The 20,653-nt window shown below is 43.8% G+C and overlaps 2 protein-coding genes across 2 annotated transcripts; both read right to left on the bottom strand.

Moving 5' to 3' along the window:
* Positions 1–1,236: 1,236 nt before the first annotated feature.
* LOC100283804 (erwinia induced protein 1) lies at positions 1,237–4,928 on the bottom strand. The gene is made up of 5 exons (NM_001156703.2): positions 4,094–4,928; positions 3,189–3,306; positions 2,949–3,110; positions 2,822–2,853; positions 1,237–1,743 (listed from the first exon to the last, which is right to left on the bottom strand). The coding sequence occupies exons 1-5, from the start codon at positions 4,755–4,757 to the stop codon at positions 1,499–1,501; spliced, it is 1,221 nt and encodes a 406-aa protein (NP_001150175.2). The 5' UTR covers positions 4,758–4,928; the 3' UTR covers positions 1,237–1,498.
* Positions 4,929–11,399: 6,471 nt separating this feature from the next.
* LOC100285379 (uncharacterized) lies at positions 11,400–15,977 on the bottom strand. Its single transcript, NM_001158272.2, has 5 exons — positions 15,548–15,977; positions 15,350–15,443; positions 12,575–12,632; positions 12,150–12,193; positions 11,400–12,048 (listed from the first exon to the last, which is right to left on the bottom strand). Exons 1-5 carry the CDS (start codon positions 15,817–15,819, stop codon positions 11,875–11,877), a joined length of 642 nt encoding a protein of 213 aa, NP_001151744.2. The 5' UTR covers positions 15,820–15,977; the 3' UTR covers positions 11,400–11,874.
* Between the last annotated feature and the right edge of the window lie 4,676 nt (positions 15,978–20,653).

The following is a 20,653-nucleotide window of genomic DNA, read 5'->3' as shown; positions in this document are numbered from 1 at the left end:
TCAATTTGTTAACATGCGTTATCCCTAGGTGTGGTGTCTTGGACGTAATCATCTACTTCCATGTTAATTAACCTCTTCTCTAGCCCTCCTCTTCTTTTAGCTTCTTTAGAGGCATCTTTTTTAGCCTGCAACATAGTTCCAGATCTCACGTGCCCAACCCAACTTGCAAATTGAGTCACCAAAATCGAGATGGGCACAAGATCTGAGGAACATAAGAAGCAGCACGAAGGGAGAGAAGAAATGAACTAAGAGCAAAAAGGCACACCTCCTTCCTAACAAGGTTCCAGATCCTTCAGATCATGCTCTCCACCTACGTGTTCTTCTCCTGCGAGCTTCGCATCACGTTGACCTGCGCGCACCACACACAGATCGATCAGCACATACCGCGGTTCACCAGCGAGGAAGGACGTAAGTGAGAAGCAGCACCAGGGCTCTTGTCCATGGCCGCCGCCGCCGCTACGGATCCCTGAAACTCGTCGAGAACCGAGATCCACACCGGGAGAAGCAGGTAAGGAGAAGAATCAGTCAGATTTACCTGGCTGCCGACGACGCGCGATGATCGACCACCTCCAGATCCGCGACACGCCGCCACCCTGCGTGCCCGGAGATGGAGCTGTGCCCGCGCGATGCCCACCCATTTCGCGTAGGGAGGCGGAGCTAGAGGTGGGCAGCGGTTGTAGAGAAGGTGGAGGAGAGCGATAGTGTGGGGCTTGAGGTGGTCGAGCACGTCGGCTAGGGTTTCGTCGGAGGCCGCCGACGCCTCCATCTGCGTCTAAATCAGTTGCGACCTGGGGACTGCGTCGTAGCCATACCTCGAGGGGCGCGTGGGCTTGAAGCTTCGTCGCCGTCTCAAGATCTACACTAGGGGGCGGCGCTGCGCTCACCGCCACGGCTGAGGAAGAGGCGGAGGCGGATCCCCCGGGGCGGCGCGTGCTCGAGCGTGTGGGGCAGGGGCGTGCTCGAGCGTGTGGGCCGGGGAATTGCGCTGGATTGCGTGATGCGGGGCAAGGTGCAGCCGCGGGCGGGACGCGCGGGCGGCAGAACACCGCGGGGTGTGCACGCCTACGTTAGGTTTATAATTAGTAGTAGAGATACAGACAAGTAGCATAAATCCACGGTGAGCTCCCGCGGATACATGGTGGGGGTATTCTTCACCTGATTTTTTTTTCGTTTTTGCAGGACTAATGGGAGATGCATACTAGCAGCCGCACTAGGCAATAAGCTCTAGGCAATAAGCTTGGTGCCCCCATGGGGACCATGAACCTTACCATCTCTATCTCGTGCTACTGCCTTGATGGATAGATTCTGGAGATAGGCTTATTCATATACAAATTCTGGAGAAACCAAAATCATACCAAAGTTTCACCGGACACTAACGAAGACAGGCTACTGCATTCTTCATTCAGGTTCCACCTGGCCCCAATAAGGCCTTCCACGCTCAATACAAATACAGCCAACAAATACTCTACATAGTTATTTTTTTAAAAAAAACAATACTCTACACAGGAATCCACACCCGCAAGGACAATGTCACAGAAAGAATGAAAATGAGGAGGAAACGGCATGGTTGATTTATCGCAGCCGCTTGTGAGCTGTTCCCAGCAGGCTCATTTGATGGAGAAAGGCTGGAACCTCCTGGGGTGGCACCACCAGCATCTCCAGGTCCTGGTGCAGGTGATGGAGAATAAGACCCATGGTTTGCCGCAGTTGGCACCGCCGTGAGTGGGGGAAATTGATGCGGTCCTGTAATCATGGTCAAAGTGATTGAAAGAACAGACACCAGTAAAGATCGAAACAGAGGAACTCATGATGAATAGCACCGGGCAAATGAAACAACAGCATCCATCTAACAAAATTCTGTCGGTACAGTTCCTATTGTTTGCTATACCGAAATACATTGAGAACAAAGTGAAAGCTTCACATTTCTAGACATCATGTTTATTTGGTTAATGCCTTAATCCACGTATTATAATGTCAATGATGTTCCAGAAACTATACAGAACCTTTAAAGCAAGGTAAGTAGTGTTAGGCAGGGATAATCTGATACTAACTGAAACAAGATTGAGGGCAACCTACCAATAAAAAAAGGAAATACCATCATAAATTTGATACAAGGAGTTCAGAACTATGTTCGCTTTAAATCCAAACCAAAGGGCTAGAATAATATTCTGGAACATGAATATCTTTTTTTTACACTTGAAATCATACATCAGGTTCATCCTTTATTCTCTCTTCTAAAAAGGAGGCACATACCTAAAAAATATTATAGGTTGTGACTAGACAATACAAATATTGACGAATGTTTCAAAGGTGCCCTTGATAATTTAGTTAAATAACCATCACTTCATTTATTTAACAGGGTTTCCTTTGATACTACCTCAAATAAAGAAGTATATAGAACCTTTAAAGCAAGGTAGATAGGGTTAGGCAGGGATAATCTGATACTAACTAAAACAAGATTGAGGGCAACTACCAATATAAAAAAAGGAAATACCATCATAGATTTGACATAAGAAGATCAGAACTATGTTTGCTTCTATATTAATATTCTAGGACATGAATATTTTTCTTTACACTTAATTATACATCGGGGCCGTCCTTTATTCTCTCTTCTAAAAAGGAGGCACACACCTAAAAAATCTTATAGGTTGTGACTAGACAATACATTTATTGACGAATGTTTCAAAAATGCAGCTTTGGACAAGTCAATGATGGTGTTGAAAAGGAACTTTGAACAAAAGAGTAAAACACTGAAATTTACTGCATCAGCACTCCAGTAGCTAAATATGAAGGACACTAGAACTGAAGATTGCACAAGTACCTGGACACATGGGTTGAAGACCTGAGGATAGCCTGCACATGCATTGTAAGATGTGATAATCTTTGAGTTCCACAGTTTAGATAGAGTAAATCAGTAAAACGAAAATTATTTGGGATTTTTTGCTTACGATGTTGCAATGGTTCCATTGACATAGCCATCATAGTTGCAAGATGAGACACTGCAGCCACCAGTGGTGGGTTGTGCAGTCACATTACCAAGAATTAAGCTGCTATTAGAGCATTGCATACTTGAACATGATGCTGATAGTGAAGACGGTGTGCAATACAAACTACAAAGAAATAAGGGTGTTACAGTCCAAAACAAATAAAAGGCAAGAAAACTACATTGAACAGAAGGGTAAGTTTACTTGAGATTCGCTGGCCCACAACTGCACTCCACACAGTTACCAGCAGTCAGTGCATAGGTTCCATTTGCCACAAGCAATCCATAGTCCGAAGCAGAGTTAGGAAATGCTGAGGCGCAAGCTAATGAAAGAAACAAATGGTTGTCGTTAGAAAGGAAGTACTGATCAGCAGAGAGAACGGCACAATTAGAAAGTATCCTTCTCAACGATCATTATTGAATCAATCAGCAAAACAAAAGATATGCCTCCATGAAAGTGAAAGACACTTCCATAAAAAATGAAAACCTGTCACTGCACATTTTTATAAGTTATCTTTAGCTAATGCACTGAATACTATATTCACTCAAAGCAACCCTTGCTAAAATTCATGAACCATAGCAAATAGAATTGTTCACATATACCACACAAACACAGAAAAGAAAATCTTTCACAACCTAGCCGCTGCAAGCTTGGCTTGTCCCACCTAATCATAGATCAGCCATTTCAAGTGGTACTTTAATTTTAAAGTTTAAAGCCATTACTGCATCCTGCGTTTGAAAAATCCAAATACTGGCAATGCCTTATAACTAGTTTAGAAGGGCCTAATGTAACTATGTAACGTTAAATTGAGCCTTTACAGAACTACCCCTTTAGACTTTCACAAAGGTACACCTGTCAACAGTCAACCAATACTTCAGGTTATGTTCCCTGATCTAAGGTTATTGACAATCATAAGAATAAAAATGCTGGGCGGTTATTGGGAAACTAGATTCCTACAGAACTTGAAACAACATATGTTTTCAATCAATTTATAGTTAATTTGACAGAAAAGTGATGGAATGTTTGCCAAAGTTATGGCTTATAAAATTCTCTGCAATTGCCACGGCAGTTTATTCCAATCTTGTGCAGTCCAATGAGTGACTGTTTACCAGACAATGGTATGGCAAGGATGTCGCCTGGTGCGACAATGGGGCTCCCCATGGCGTTCACATTGCTGATATCAGTGACGGTGGTTGTGTGGCTGGCGGCGATGGATTCCACGGTGTCCCCGACCTGCACGACATAGGAGAGGTACACAGCGGGGAGGTTGTTGTCGGTGGAGTTGAAGCAGACGCAGGGGAGCGGGATGACGAGCTCCTGGCCCGGGTTGAGCGGCGCGTCGGGGTCCTCGGCGGCGAGCCCGTTGGCGGTGCGGATCTGGTCGGCCGAGGGGAGGCCGGCGAAGACGACCTCGGAGATGGAGCCGAGCGTGTCGGAAGGCCGGGCGGCGTAGCGGATGGCGACGGACTTGCGGACGCCGTCGGCGCAGGCGCAGCGGGTGGGCACGCGGAGGGGTGTTCCCGCGGGGAGGATGCGGTTGGCGGCGCCTGGAGAGGCGAAGTCCAGCGCGTTGGCAGCCAGTACCGCTGCCGGGTCGGCGCCGAAGAGCGCCGCCACCTCGGACACCTTCATGTCCGCGTAGAGCTTGTAGCCCAGAAGAGCCGGGCACGCGTCCGCGCCAGAGCACGGCTCGATCGTCGTCTTCGCCGTCGCGCCGTGGAATGCCGCTGCCGCCGCGAGGAGCAACAGCAGCGCAGTCGGCGGCGTCGCCATTTGGGAACCGAGGATTTAGGGTTTGGGCTTGAATAGTAGAGGGAGGCTATCTGGCAGAGGAGGGCGGCCGAGGTGAGTTCGCCGGTGGAGCGTGCAGCTCTGCGCTCTGTAGCGTGATTGTGTGAGCTCAAGTGTTGGGTGTGAACTGTGTGGAGAGTAGGTGAAATGTGTGCGCAGACGGAGGTGTCTGGACTGTCAATGACGGATGGGGTTAGCGATACTAAGGCCCACACGTCTGTGAGACAGTGGCTAGTTTGGTCAACATGCAAGGACGGGGACACTTCTTCCCAGGGAGACGTTGAGCTTGAAATACGTGGCCTGTGTGGGAGACGGGGGGACAAATGTCTCGTGACCAGGTCTACAAACGCTCTGTTACTGTGATGTGTGGGCCACAACATTGGTCCACCGTCCACGTGTCCCGTTGCACAACGGAAACATTGACGATCGTAACGGAACAGAGCTTGGGCCTGGATTGGGCCAAGGTTGGCATTTTCGGACCATGACCACAGTCTACCCTGTAATCTCAATTATTAGTTTTTCTCCAAAAACCTCATTAATATTTGCATTAGTTATTGCTCCTTTTGTTCTAAATTATAAATTATTTTGTTATTTATAGACTTATATATATTAATATATTTTATATCTATATACCAGTACAAAAATATGTACTTATAATTTAAAACAAATAAAGTCGCAAATACGTCGATGTGTTGCAATGGGACATAATTTTGTGCGCGGTGTTAGCTATATTCATTGGATTTAATTAGACATGGATCCACCTTAAACCAAACGAATTTTGAGGCCCATTTTTTTCAAACACGAGTAGTTGGAGTTGTATCTTCCAATCTCTTCTCTGCTATCTATCAAGTCAATAGTGTAGACCCCCCCCCCCCCCCGCCCCACACATCGTGTTGCCCCATCCTCCCAACCGTCCACCGCGGAAATCTCGCTCGCCCACTAGATCCACACCCCTCTGCAAGCCTCGCCGCCAATGAAGGAAACGATCATGATGGATCTGCATCACAACAGATCGATGGAAGGTGGTGCTGGGCGAGAAGGGCGTCAACTGACATGTGTAACTAAACACAAGTTGGATCTCCGCTTTAAATCACCCCACGCCCGTGAACCCCCACCCGCGCTGTCAACCCCAGCTCCTGCAGGCCGCGGGAAGGCATGGAGATTAGTGATGACGTATAAGAGGGATTATTGTAATTGTATTAAGTATTCAGGGACAAACGTTCCCTCCAACCCATCTTAGACAGAAGTTTGTGCCCAATATTGTTTGTCTGAATCTTAGCCTTCTCGGCGGCTTCTTTGGTAGCCTTTTTGTGCAGCAATGTCTTTACAATGTGCCATGACCTTTTCAAGTTCTTCTGGAGGAATGGAGTCACCCACGTATCAAAGGGCTGATTTGGCGCCTGTTTGTAGCTTTATATTTTTAGTTCATCCCATGTATCAACAAGAGATGACTTCAATGACTCTTCAACTGCTCTTATCAGGCACATCCTGATTAATGGCACTATCAGGCAAGCCCATTTTCTAGGGTGTAGTTTGCCCTGTAGCAAATCTGGCAGGTAGAAAACAAGTGCATTGCAGGTTTCTGTACATGCTATGAGCTATTGTCAGCTATTTTAGACTTCTAGCTTTCCCAACATGCATACCTATTAACCATCAGCCATTCCAGTTTTCACATCTTATTGGGCGGTCTCGTCATACGCCTAGATAAGGTTCGCGAATACCACGGACGGGGCGCCCCGAGAAGGCATCGCCAAGGCACGGAGGTCAACCCCAGTGTGAAATTGGGCAACGGCTAGGCAATAGCGGCCCCACGGTGGATGTCGAGGTCCACGATGTTCCGAACGTGGCTCAGAATGTCAAGCAGGTACTGCAGACATGCAGTTCTTCTCTTCCAAGTTTTACCCATAATTGGCTAGATTTGAGTTGTTTTTTGACTTAGAAGCATATTGGTTGATCTTATGAACCTATGATCATATACTTGGTAAACTAGTTAGTCCAAGTGATTATAATGGTCATCAAGCACCAAAACAAGTGTAGAAACAGATTAGGCCACAATTTCCTTTCAAAATGGCTATATCTAGACTCACTTCACTATTTTGGACACTTGAGGCTCTTTTATCACTTGGAGGTGTTGCACTTGTGTATAGAACTTATTGCTTAGCTCTTAGATGTTCAATGTACTGGTTAGGGTGGTATTTATAACCCCAAACCACCCATATAGCGGGTGGTTAAGCACGCAAAAATCTACACACAATTAGTGTGCACCGGACCTCAAATGGTGCTAGTCCTATGCACCATCGGACCTCTGACACTCTGTCTACACTATGTCTTGTCAGTAGCCATTGCGGAAAAGTTGTCAGCCTGTCAGTACTCACCGGACCGTCCGATGAGCCATCGAACAACGCCATGTAGGCACCATGTCATCCAATTGTTGGTCCATCCCATTCGATGTTGGGTCTCTTGTTGGTTTGGTGCACCATCTGAATTTTAGTCCAACAACGAGCTCTCGAGAATTCTAGAATTTGGGTCCGGTGAACCACAGGAATTGGTCCAGCATGCCAAAATATTCCGTGTCCCAAAATAGGCTCTTTGGAACTTAGTCCAGTGCACACTTGACTCTAGTGTAGTGCACCAGCTGTATGAGTCTTCTAATAGCTTCGCTGGAACTTTGGTCCAGTGCAGCACTGGACCTAGTCCGGTGCATCTAGAAATAACCAATTTAATCCAACTTTGGGCATAACATCGTTTCCTGCCTTTTGCTAGTGTCTTGAGCACTTCTATGACTTCGATAAACATTTTCATAGTCCATTCAAACACTGTAAGTCATAGGTCTTCACCATTTGATCTCTCTAAATCCATATGATCATTTATTCTTAGACTTCTCTTCAACTTGACCTCTGAAATGCCATTTTCTATTTCTAATCATTCTAAATTGATCAAAAAAAATGTCGCAGGGCCTTTTAGAACTTATCCAAGCACTCAAACCACTTAGAGTTTAGTTCTTCCAAAATATGACCTTTTCACTCAGTTTTGAGTCGTTTCTCACTTAAATCTTCCATTTCCATTCTTATAAACTTGTGACTATAGACTTAGCAAACTAGTTAGTTCATAATGTTGTGATGGCCATCAAACGCCAAAATCAATATAGAAATAGCTTAGAGCCTATTTCCCTTTCAAGTCTATCCCACTATCCCGAAGTTTAGTGTGAAGAGGAGAAAGAAAGGCCCCATGCACATACTCGTTCGCCTCACAGGGTGGGACATGGCGAAGGGTGTGCGAACCTTCTTGAATGATTTGCCAAATTTTGGCTCCTCGCTTTGTTGATAGGATATATATGGATAGATGGGAGTGAATAGATTATAAAAATATTCTGCAAAACTCACAATTATAACTAGAGCCAAGATTTCGATATGCAGGAGTGTTTAGTTGCTCATATCACTTTGTCCCCCTTTGTGCTTCTCCCCATAACAAATTTTATCTTTGTACTCAATTTGCCCCTTTGTGATGAATTACCACAAAAAGTGGCAACAAGGTGGAAAATATGAAACGTGCAAAACATGGGACGTCCTATAAGGATGGAGATGTTTTGTAAAAACTTCCTTTGAGACAACAATTGACATCGAAATCATCTGGACATTAGGAGAACATATACTAAGGGTCTGTTTGGTTGGGCTGTGGCTGTGGAAAAAGTTGCTGTGGGCTGTGAGCTGTGGAAAAAGCTGTTGTATGCTGTGTGCTGTTAAAAAGCTAAAAATCGTTTGGTGGAAACCACTAAAAGTCGTTAAAATTTCTTCGATATATGTTTTCACAGTTCCATCCAAAAGCCACTAAAAGCAGGTCCAGGGGTGCTTTCAGTTTTGCACTACGAGAAAGTCGGCTTTTAGAAAAAGCTGCTTCCTGGATCCAGCCCTTTGGTTGGCTTTTGGCTTTTAGGGGGCAAAAGCCAAAGCCAAAAGCCAAACCAAACACACCCTAAACTTTCTTCATAGTAGCTTGAACTATAACTATATCCATAGCCATATAAGTTGGTTTGACCTTATTCAACTTTCTTCATACATTTGCAATGGTTATCTTGTCGAAGTTGAGTTGTACACTTAGTAACCCATATTTTAGTCCAAACACTAGGGTCAAGGGCAAAGCCATGTTGATACAACTGAGTGCACATGCACTAGGATCACAATAAAATCTTAATGATTAGTAGCTAATATCTACCTCTTATGCACCACGTACTTCAAATATGTGCTCCACCATCATGTGTTCAACACACAATGCAAGTGTGACCTAAATTTGACAAACATGTACATGTGCGGAAGTATTACATCATTGTGTTTATGTAGCCCAAAAACAGCTAGCAGGCAATATGTCACAACAATCTTAATATGAGAGTGTGTGTCATGCATGTCTGCCCCTCATTTTAGAAAATTGCTCCTTCAAAACATGAATCTTACATCCATGTAAAATCTACTTGTGGCCTTGATCAATCATACATAAATTAAACTCACATATAGAGATGTTAATAGGGACCCGATACCCCCTAACCTGTGGAGAATTCCCCTATTAGGGTTAGGGTATGGGACAAAAATTGTCCCCATTGGGTAAACGGGTATGGGTTTGGGAATCAATCATCCAAACCCGATTACCCATGGGTAATATTCACCCAGTAAAATTAGGTGTGCAACCTAATAGGCAATAAGCACAATAACTAACCCTACATCTTTCAACCCTTTTAAGAACCCATCCACTTAAACCTGGACGGTCAACCACCAGCCGTCCTCCCACCAGTCCATGTGTCACTTTGTTTTTACTATTTTGTATGGTTAAACAATGTTTTATGTTACATGTCAGATTTATTGGTGATGTATTGTTATTGGGTGTCGTGCGGCTACTAATGCTCTATAAAATTGAATGTGATAATGATTTTCTTGTAGTGGATGGGGACCCGATACCCAAACGAGTATGGGATGATCTTATACCCATGATGGGTATGGGTATGAGGATGGGGATGGGGATGGATATAGCTTCATGGGGATGGGTATGGGGTGTCCAAACCTAGTGGGGAATTCCCTGTCGACACCTCTACTCCCATACGTAGCATTATTCCATTTTAACACACATCACACATTCCTCATTTTGGTAAGCATTTTTGTTAAAATTTGCCCTTATCTATTTTACATGTTGAGATTTGTTGCAATGTGTGCAATAAAGCATGCATTCGGGTCCTTGAAGATCTAGCTTTGCCCCTGATTAGGGTTACTTACTCATGAACAAGTTATAAACTATCATTAGAATCAATTAATCATAGAACAATAGTTATAGAATATAAACTTTATATTCATTCTATTTGTAATGAATGTCTTAGGTAACTCTAGAATATGTCTATATGCACTAACCACATGCTAGTAACGTATGAATGCATATGATGAATCAATGTTACCTTGAGTGGTCAAAGGAGAGCCATAGCAATCATATGTTTCGCAATCAACTCCTGTTGGAGAAGTCAAGGATGTTCAATTCATGTCTTAGCTTGCAAATACTTTCTTCATCAATTGGTTTGGTGAATATATCGACAAGTTGATCTTCAGTGTGCACACTCTCAATGGTAATATCCCCTATGGATTGATGATCTCTTATGAAGTGATGGTAGCTATCATTATGTTTTGTTCTTGAGTGTTGAACTAGGTTGGTGGCGATCTTGATGGCATTCTTATTATAACATAACAATGATACTTTGTGTGAATTTGGTTTTTATAATCTAGCAATGTTTATTTCATCCATAATACTTATGTACAACAACTTCCAACAGAAATGTAATTTGCTTCGATTGTTGATAGTGCAATTGAATTTTGCTTCTTGGATAACCAAGATTGACATGTGGGTGATTCACTCTTTTTATCCATCTTGTATCCCACATAATTGGAGTCCAAATATCCAATCAACTCAAAATGTAACCCCTTAGGATACTAAAGAGCAGTATTTGGTGTATGCTTTAAGCACCTCAACATTCTCTTTGTTTCTTTCAAATGACTATCTCTAGGCGAGGCTTAAAACCTTATACAAATGCATACACTAAACATTATATCTAAGCTTGATGTAGTCACATAGAGTAGGATTTCAATCATTGACCAATATAGCTTTTGATCAATCACATCACCACTTGTACCTTAAGTTCAAATGACCATTATTGCCCATTGGTGTGTAAATTGGCTTTGTTCATCCAACCCAAATTTCTTCAACATATCCTTGATATACTTGCCTTGGCTCACAAATGTTTCATTTTTCATTTGTTTGATTTGAAGTCCAAGGAAGTAGCTAATCCCACAAATCATTGACATTTCAAACTCGGGCTATCATCTCTCCAAACTATTCATAAAAATCTCGATTTATTGATCCAAAGATGGTATCATCAATATATACTTGGCATAAAAAATCATTTCCAAACTTTTTGGTGAAAGAGTGTAGTATCAACCTTTCTCATCTTGAATCCATTTAAATATGTGCATTTGACATTTAAGGCCAGAATTTGAATTCCGTTCAATGCACACATATGTTAATATGCAGTTTTTAAGGGAAAATTTCCTTCATTTTAAGTTTATGGTGTCCAAACTGAGAAATGCGAGTCCAAAGTGAGAAATGCAAGATAAATATTTCTTATTTTTTTGGGGGCTAATTGAGGCTTAAATAGGCAATTATCATGCTATTTCAACCTCTTGTTAATATGCAGTATCCCTAACCACACTCGTGCAAGAAGAGACACGCCTTTTTTGCACTTAGAGAGTAGTTCATTCCTCCTCAGAAGCTGCTCGAGTACATGCTGCTTCAGTACCCAAAAACAATGGCGAATTCCTCGCGAGAGCTACCAAAAAAGAGAACCCCTCGCAAATCGACCGCAGCAGTCTGGTTCTCAGGCTCTCCAGTGCGCTAAGCAGGGGGGAAACTAAACCTCTCAAGCACGAATGTTCTGCAATGGTTTCATCACTACCTCATGGACTCTAGGGGGTTCCAAAATTATTCACGGCTGAATCGGTTCAGTAGCTGCAGGAAGATAGCCTTGGAGATGTACTAGAAGTTGGGGGGGATCAAGCGATCACGCGCCTTGGGGTTAACAATGTGAGGGTGTCAGGTGCTTCAAGCTTGAGACGTCGAACAGCTCCATGAATCTCTGGTCAGTGATTCGCGCTTTCGCAGCGGCAAAGCGATGGTACTCGTCGAAGACTGAAGACAAGCACCATTTCTGCAGCTTCCTCAAGCACCCGACCAAACAACCAGTTCGGTGCTGCAGATATGCAAATATCGAACAGTTAGTTCAGAACCAGGGTCACAGTTGTTTCTTGGGATAGCAGCCACAAACAGTTGTAAACTGAGAGCTGATCTTACCTTGCCTCTCTTACAATGAATAAGCAGAGGTTGGTTTCTTGGGTCTGCAAAGGAGAATAAAAGATACAAGTGAGATTACAATTCTATGATGCAAGTGTGCAAGAAAGGTTCAATCCTAGCTTCCCGAGGCACACCTAGCAGACCGGAGAAATGTCACGCACACAGCTCACTTTCTTTTGCTTCGAACTAGTACTCCGTGGGGGGCTCAGACAGCTATGTGGGCAGGAATGAATCGGAGTAGTTTTTTTACATGTGGGGCCAATTGCCTAGCCTATGAAGCTCTAATTCATTCTTTGTGGGACATGGCATGGAGGCTAGAATTGCATGCTTATTGCAACAGAGGGAGTTGGCTGTTTGCATCCCTATTTGTAGAAAGCGAAAAGCTATACATTCTTCATATAAAAAAACTTAGAAAGGTGCAGTACCTAAGACAACTTTGAGCGCCTCCCTTATTTTGTCATCGGGTATATTGACAAATGGTTCCTGCAGAAAAATCATTTGATGGATTATCAGACCAATCATGAGGAGAATGAGGACTTGGATGAAAAAAAAACTCATGGACTCCAGCAGTTCAGCTGTAACAAGAACCATATTTGACGACAAACGAGGCAAACAAGGTTTAGACGATTGTAAATCCTAACTGCAGTTAAAACGGTATGCAGAAGGCTCCTTTCTTATAACTGCCTAAAGGAGTCAATTTTCTTATCCAGAAACTGAAGTCCAGAGAATTACTCATACTGCCGTACATAAATGACTGGGCAGAAATGCAGTAAGGTCAATAGAAGAGGATATACAATACGACCACTTCCTTGAAAACTGACAGAATGTGAGTTGTGCATGAGTGCTCCACAGTCCAGCTTTCAGTGGTCTCCTATGTCAACTGGGCCCATAATAATTAACAAAGGAAAAACAAGTTTCCTATGTCAATGAGGAGTCAAAGTTTTCCTAGTAAAAAAAGTAAAAGTAAAATGGAATTTCCAATGATGTAAATCATCCTGATAGAGTTATTTTTATCGAGAAATACTACATGAACCTCAAAAACACCTTTAGATAATGGCAAACTGTGGATTAGCAGCAGCTGTGGACCTATGAACGGTTCACCCAGCAAATTTCAGCTAGTTCATATAGCTGAGAGACAGACTTACTCCCAACCATTCAATGAGTTGACAGAAATTATTCTTGTTGTCAAGTTTTGCATCATGTCATGGAGGACTTAAACTTCAAACAGAAAGATAAAACAATCATGAAGAATGAAATTATGTTTTCATATAAGAAAAGTTGTTGAAACAATCATGAAGATAAAACAATCATGCTCCCCTTTAAATTATGTTTTCATATAAGAAAAGTTGTTGAAATTGTACCATTCTTACATATTCAATTTTTGCATAGTGACATAACATAAGAATGCCCTGAATTAGTGTGAAAATACATTTCAAATATAACGGTATCTGTGATTCAGTACAATGGACAAAAAAACATGGGAAACAGATTCATTTAAATATACATGTAAGTTTATACAGAAATTTACAATTTTACATGGCAGCAAGGTCAGACATGGTTACAAAACTTTATTTCCAGTAAAAAAAATCAATTTATTGTCCATGCCCAGACTCATGAAGTAAAAAAATTATTTTTTCTCAAAACACTACATCAGGCCCATGCTGGTAGCGAAAGGGCCTCTAGGCGAGTTGGTTAGTTGGTCTAGATAGCACTCCTCAGGTTCTAGGTTTGACTCCCCGTGGGAGCGAATTTCAGATGTAGTTAAAAGATCCCCTCGTCTGTCCTGCGCCAAAGCATAGGTCTAAGACTCAGCCCCTGTCGCGGTCGTTCTCACATGAGCTTCGATACCGCTGTGTATGGGTGAGGCAGGGTCTCAGGGGTTTTCTGTGAGAAAGTCTTCTTAATACAATACTTGTGGGTTGTCTTACCCCTGCAGGTAAAAAAAGGCCCATGCCGGAAGTACCATTCATCTGATAAGGAACAAAACAAGACACTGGATAGCGATATGTATGGATGCACATTGTGCTACGTATTGTGCAATGCGTCAGTCAGTCAGTGTATCTATTCCTAGGCACCATCAACATAGAGGTATTCTACAACGAACTTCTGTGACACTTCTTTATCGTGCATTCATTATCCTCAGACGTCATTGCTGAAGTTACAGGAATATCTTGCAGCTTTTCTCACAAACTCATAAAGATAAATCGGTTACATTTCTAAAAAAATCGTGTATGCTGTTTGACACAGCCATTACCACATAGATATCTCCCCATAATTGATTAGGCTGCCAAACACAGAAGGAAGCTGAACAGCTCAAGGTGCTGAAACAACGGAATGATTGATGGATTTTAGAGTGCAAAAATATGATAAAGTTACCAAGTTCAGTATAACTGTCAGCACAAATGCACAATCAAAAGAAACATCACAAACTGGAGAAAAGAAAACATAGTGCCAGCAAGAATTGCTTGTTTCCTCTGAAACCAATGAAACTGCCCATAAAAAGAAATCTAGCAAACATCTACGAAGTACAGGATACAAACAGTAGAACATGACGGGAGTTGTAATAAAAGGTACTATTAACTGAACGACTCAAAGTAATTGCATGATTTACCTAATTTGCAGAAACAGCGAAAGAAAACATAGCATGGAGCCAAAATAAGGGAAAATCACAAAAAAAAAAGAAATAAAGGCAACACATGGAGATGCTCCAAGCCAAAAGCGGTGATGCGTACACGCTGGTGGTGGTAGGCTTGTATTCAGAGGAACGCAACAATAAAAAAACACTTGAGAATATTGGGGAAAAATGTTCTAAATCAGCAACACAGCTGTCTTGATTAATGAAAGCAATGCTGAAAGGGACCACTACCGATTCGCCGTGAATTTTGAAAAATTCTCTAGATAACACTGCGTTTCAGGCAAGTCAGGTACAATAACAAATAAATTTCATTGAGCAAAGCACTGGAACTCTCCCCAAACATAGTCAGCGGAAGCGCAGCTAGTACTAAATACTAATTAAATTAGGATACACGAGACGACATATGATCAGCAGCGTCGGCTCGGGGCAAACAAGCCGTACATCATGGAAGTTACCGAAAGCAAACCATATTTTAATCCATCCAAAGTAATTCTACGCCTCCATGAACTATGGCTAACCAACCACGAAGCAGCAGAGGATTTCGTTGAAACCAAGTTTTTCTTACCTTTCGCCCCTCGATTCCGAACTGGTGGAGCCTGATCCCGTTCTTCTCGAGGAACTCCGTGTTCGTCTCTGGGTACGGCTCCGGGCACAGGTACCTGGTGCGCCAGAACGTTTCAGAGCGCCTCACGAGCACGCGACAACTTTCGCGGTGATTCAAGGGAGAGACGGCGCGGCGTGGGAGAGCGAAAGAGACGCTTACACGATGGAGCGGAGGTTGAGGGACTTGAGGAACCGGAAATTGGCGGTCTCCGGGAAGCCGGAGCGGAATATGCCGTCGTCGACCATGGCGAAGTTGAGCGGCGGCACGAGCGCCGCCTCGTCGCACGCTGGCGGCGCCGGGAGCGGCGGGGGCAAGGAGCAGATCCTTGGGGGCTTCTCGTGCTTCCACAGGTCCAGGCCACTCATCTCCATGGCCTCCTCCCTCTGCTCCGCCTCCAGCACCCGCTGCTTGGGCATGACCTCAAGCTTCATGGCTTCGCTCGCGCGGGGCGGTGAGGGAAGGGCCGTAAAACCGAGGCGCAGCGCAGGTGGGTGGTCTCTGTTGTGTGAGAGTTGTGGGCGATTTGGGAAGGCCAGTTATTTATAGGGAAGAAGACGAAAAAAAGTAAGATGAGAAGTATTTGTTTAGATGAGGATGGAGGATCGGAGTAAGAGCTGCGTGAAGGTAGCCAGGTAGGACCGTAGGAGTAGTTTGGTTCTAAGACATCTCTAACAATCTACCCTATTTAACTCCCCGTATAATTATTTTATTGTATACTCTATTTTATTATCTCTCCTCGTAAAATTCTTCTCCCTATACCTTCATCTCTCCAATCATTTCCCATATCACTTCACCATACATTAACTACCATCATCAACACCTTGTTGACATATATTAGGGAGTATGGTGGAAATTTGGCTCCGACTCGGTGAGACTCGGCTAGCCGGCTCGCGAGCCAAAACGAGCCCGAACCGAACCTATTTTTGTGGCTCGCCAGAACTGCGAGCCGAACCAAACCGAACCTATTTTATTGAATTTCTTGAACTTGATTCGTGATACACTTATATTGTAGTCTAAAAATATATTATACATAATTTTTTATCTTATATATAATAAAAAATATAATTTATACTCTAAACATGATTTAGTGTGAGGCTCGCGAGCTGACTGGAGCCGGCTCGTGAGTCGTTACCGAACCGAGTTAAGCATGGCTCGCCTCGCACCTCCACTGAGCCGCGTCGAGCTGAGCCGGGCTGCTCGGCCCGTTCCCATCTTCAGCGTGGCTTGCTCGGAGACAGTGTGTTGTCCAAGAAGTCGACATGGACCCGTCCGGACGCACACGACGGCGGGCGAGTCTGTCCTCGCCGTCCCGTCATCTCCGGTGGGGGAGTCGTTGCCGCCTTGGTTCCGGAGCTTTCAAGCGTCGCGCGAAAGGAGCGGAGGTAGGCAAACGGCCTGATACAGTGACTGCTATCTCACTCCACATATGGGGCGAGAACGGAGCTCACCGGAGGTGGGGTGGAGGCCTGGAGGGGATGGCGTGCACCGTTGGAGTGCTTGGGGTGAAATCCATCCAGCCATATGGGGCTCGGGGAACGCTTCGCTGAAGCGTTGGAGAAGGCCTAATATGGAAAGCAGGTATCTACTGTTGTGTTATGTTGTATTGCGTCATTTATTGATTCTGTTATTGATTTTTATCTGACCGTATCTATTCTGTTATTGTATTAGATTAGATCACATCCATTTTTAGTGTCACATAAACATTTTTACAGACTTTTAGTATACATAAACATATCGTTTGTTAAAATAAAATAGATCCAATTACATAGTTAATAGTTAAGCAAATAAAATTACATATTTCATAAAATTAATTAAAAACACATAACTTAAACATAAAAATAAAAATTACATAATTCATAAATATAAGTAATAAACTAGTCTTCTTCATCCCTATATTCCACCTCTTTCCTAGTTTATTCCTCCTATAATTTAAATCAAATTTTCAAGGCCAATTTCTGAGCTGTTTTTTGTCTTTGTCTATGTCAGGGACGTAACGACCTAGAAATTTATTAAATTGCTCAAATATTTAGTTTGATCAATACTCTCACTAGCCTTATAAAGCTTTTTTTAATATTTCTTTTTGGTTAGATGGTGTCGGGTACCATAATTAAGGGTACCTAGACTATGTCCCTAATCATACCAAGACACAAAGTATCGGAGAATCACAAGTCAAAACGTGCTCCCCGACTTTCGTGGTCACGCAGGACAAAATCACGATTCACCTGATACCTCACCTGATACCCCTCTTGTCGGTTGCATAACTACGCCTCATCCGAGCCCATCCTCGGGCGAAAGACCAACCACGAGCCCAGCCTCGACCAAAAATCTCAGGAATCACAAGACGTGCACATTAAATGCAACCGGTACACACATGTCCCACCGAAGTCAATAAGGCGACGAAACCACAGTCAAGTCTACTTTCACCAACCATGATGACGCGCGAGCACGAATACCGAGCACTATTCCCCTGCTCCGGTCACTGTTTCAACAACTCCGGACCAGAAGTATGACGACTGGGTACGGCCTCAGCCTCGAAAGGAAACTTTGCCTTGCCCGAAGCTCGGTCATAGCCTTGGGAGGAAACTTTGCCTCGCCTGAACTCGGCCTCGGCCAACTGCCCTGACAATAGCGCATTAAATGTCACCAACTCTCCCGCGAATCCCACAGGAGACCACTCCGCTGCTGTTCCAACCATTTCCAGCATGATTGTGTACTCGTGTGTCGATCTGACCTCGGCCTCAGGAGAAGTCTCTGTTTCACCCAAGCATGGCCTCGGCCAACAACATTAACAGAAGAACACCCGACACTGCCGACCCTCCCGCAAATACCGTTGAAGACGAGATGGCTACAGAGACCGCAAGGCCAATGTCAAATCTCCTTTACGCCATCCTGGATGACGCACGAGCCGGATTACCACGAACTTTTTACCATGATGAGCGTTGTTTCAACCAGTAAAACTCAAACGTCTCATCCATAGGATAGGCTCGGGTACGAATCCAAGCCCCCGACCTAGCCTCGGCTCTCTACCAGTCAAAGCACAGGCTACATGGGTTGGACATCCTTCTCCTAATCAGAAGCAACATCCAGGACAAGGGCCATACTACTATAGGGGCTCGAATTCACTTCCTCTCCACATTACTGCAGCCCCCAGTGACCCTTGTACTCCTGGAGTCCTGGGCTCTCCCTTGCGACTATAAAAGGAAGGGTCTAGGGTCCTCAGGGACAGAGGACAACACTTCATCATTTGGCTCACCACTTTCGATATTGGCACTTGCCTCAATCACTCGCAGAGACGTGGGATTCACTCCCTCTCTCAACCAGCTTGTACCCCCTACTATGAGCACCTAGGTGCAAGATAATATAAGTCTCATCCCCCTCGATGGAAATAGGGCCTTCTCTTGCCTGAACCAGGATAAATCTTGTGTCTTCTTGCATTACCCATCTGGATCGAGACATGTAGCACAAATTCACTCGTTGGCTAGGACCCTCGGGTCAAAACACTGACGGATGCGCGACTCGCTGCTACTTGTTATTGGGTCCACTTTCCGTTGAGTTGTTGCTCTATTGTGGCCAATAGGCATGGTGCGTTCATACTTTCCTGTGACGCTGAGCTATAATCACCATCAAAATTGAGTGCACCACATGTGTTCTAGCTTGAACTAGTTTTCTATAGGATTGTTGTGGAAATTCTCCTTGGCTATTTTCAGTAGCATATCATCATCTGCTTCACTCGGTCGGTTGCGTACAAGCGATTGTAGATGCCATTAAAGATGATGTTTTTGTGGTTGCTTGTCGACCACCGATCATTTAGTTGTTCAGAGGTACGGTGGCGGAAGCTTCTATAGTGGAGTTGTGTACGGTGGCGGAAGCTTCTATAGTGGAGTTGTGTGCGTTGGCTATTTGTCCCTAGAACGTCGGTCCCTACTATTGCTACCATTGAGGTACATTGAGTATAGTAGCCATGCATGGACTAAAAATGTAAAGTTTAAAACTATTGTGGACCTAAAAATGTGTAGACTTTTTAAAAATATATGTGTACCTACCGACCTTTCATCTATAGTCTTTGTCCAGTCCCTTTATTATCAGAATTGTATAGCAACAGAGTAAGTAGGTTGGTTCTAAGCAGCATCACCGTTGCTACTTGGGGCAGTATTATGGTTGCAGGAAGACAAAATGGAGGATGAGCACCATACGAAGAAGGAGCACCAAACAAGGGAGGAAATGTAGGAGGAGCACCTTATGGATATTCATATGGGGTATGGATAGGTGAATGGTGGTGGAAAAGGAGCATCAGTGATATGAGCTTCAGTGAAAGAAGGATAAACATTGGTGATAGGAGGAACGATGGTGATAAGATCATCCATGGGAGGAGGAGGAGGAGCATCATGGACGTCAATAGGGATATAGAGAAAGAGGATATGGATATGGAAATAGAGGCTATGGGGTGAGAAAATTGGAATAGGTAGGAATATCCTCCTGACGATGACGTGCGAGAAAAAAAATACCATCGAAGAAGACCTCCCCACACCGAGGTGTCGGGAAGGCGTGGAGATTGGTCATTGACGTTGAGCAAGTCAGTGAAGGTTTGAAAGTTTGGACTCTACATGATATCCATATTAAAATAGAGTGTGAGAGGCTACAATATAAAGAAAGGTGAGCAAAATAGATTGAGAGGTGTAAATAAACCTAAAGACCCCCTCTATTTATAGGTTAGATTCCAGGAACTTTTTGAACTTCAAATGGTTCAAAATAGCTAGCTAACATGACACACGTGTGGATCAATTAAAACATGCCACATCACTAAAGTTGACTAGTACCAACCGCTCATATCGGTACTGGTTGAATCGATCAATTAGAGTCGGACACATATAACTAGCTAATTGGTACCGATTCAACCGTCCAAAAAAAACTAGTCGGTACCAACTAGCAGGACTCCGATGGTCGATTACTCGGTAGACCTTTTTAGGCCCCCTTTGGAACGCGGGAATTTTTCCCGTTTCCTGCGTTTTTCCTGTGAAATTGAACTGTTTTCTACAGTATTCCTGCGTTTTTCCTGTGAAATTCCTGCAATCCAAAGGGGGCCTTAACCGGCCTGCTAAACCGATCGACATCGACCGGTGTTGGAACCAGCCTTACGTTGATGGTGACTGACGGTGATGCATCATTTTGAGGGCGAAAGGGGAGGTGGTGATTTGATTTTCGTACACATAATGTTATGAAATATTGTGGAGCGGAGAATAATACTGTAAGATATATAGAATGTTT

This window comes from Zea mays, chromosome 6 (genome assembly GCF_902167145.1).
Source record: "Zea mays cultivar B73 chromosome 6, Zm-B73-REFERENCE-NAM-5.0, whole genome shotgun sequence".
Classification (NCBI taxonomy): Eukaryota; Viridiplantae; Streptophyta; class Magnoliopsida; order Poales; family Poaceae; genus Zea; species Zea mays.
The sequence above is the reverse complement of the archived record's forward strand: the minus strand, read 5'-3'. Positions and strand labels throughout refer to the sequence as shown.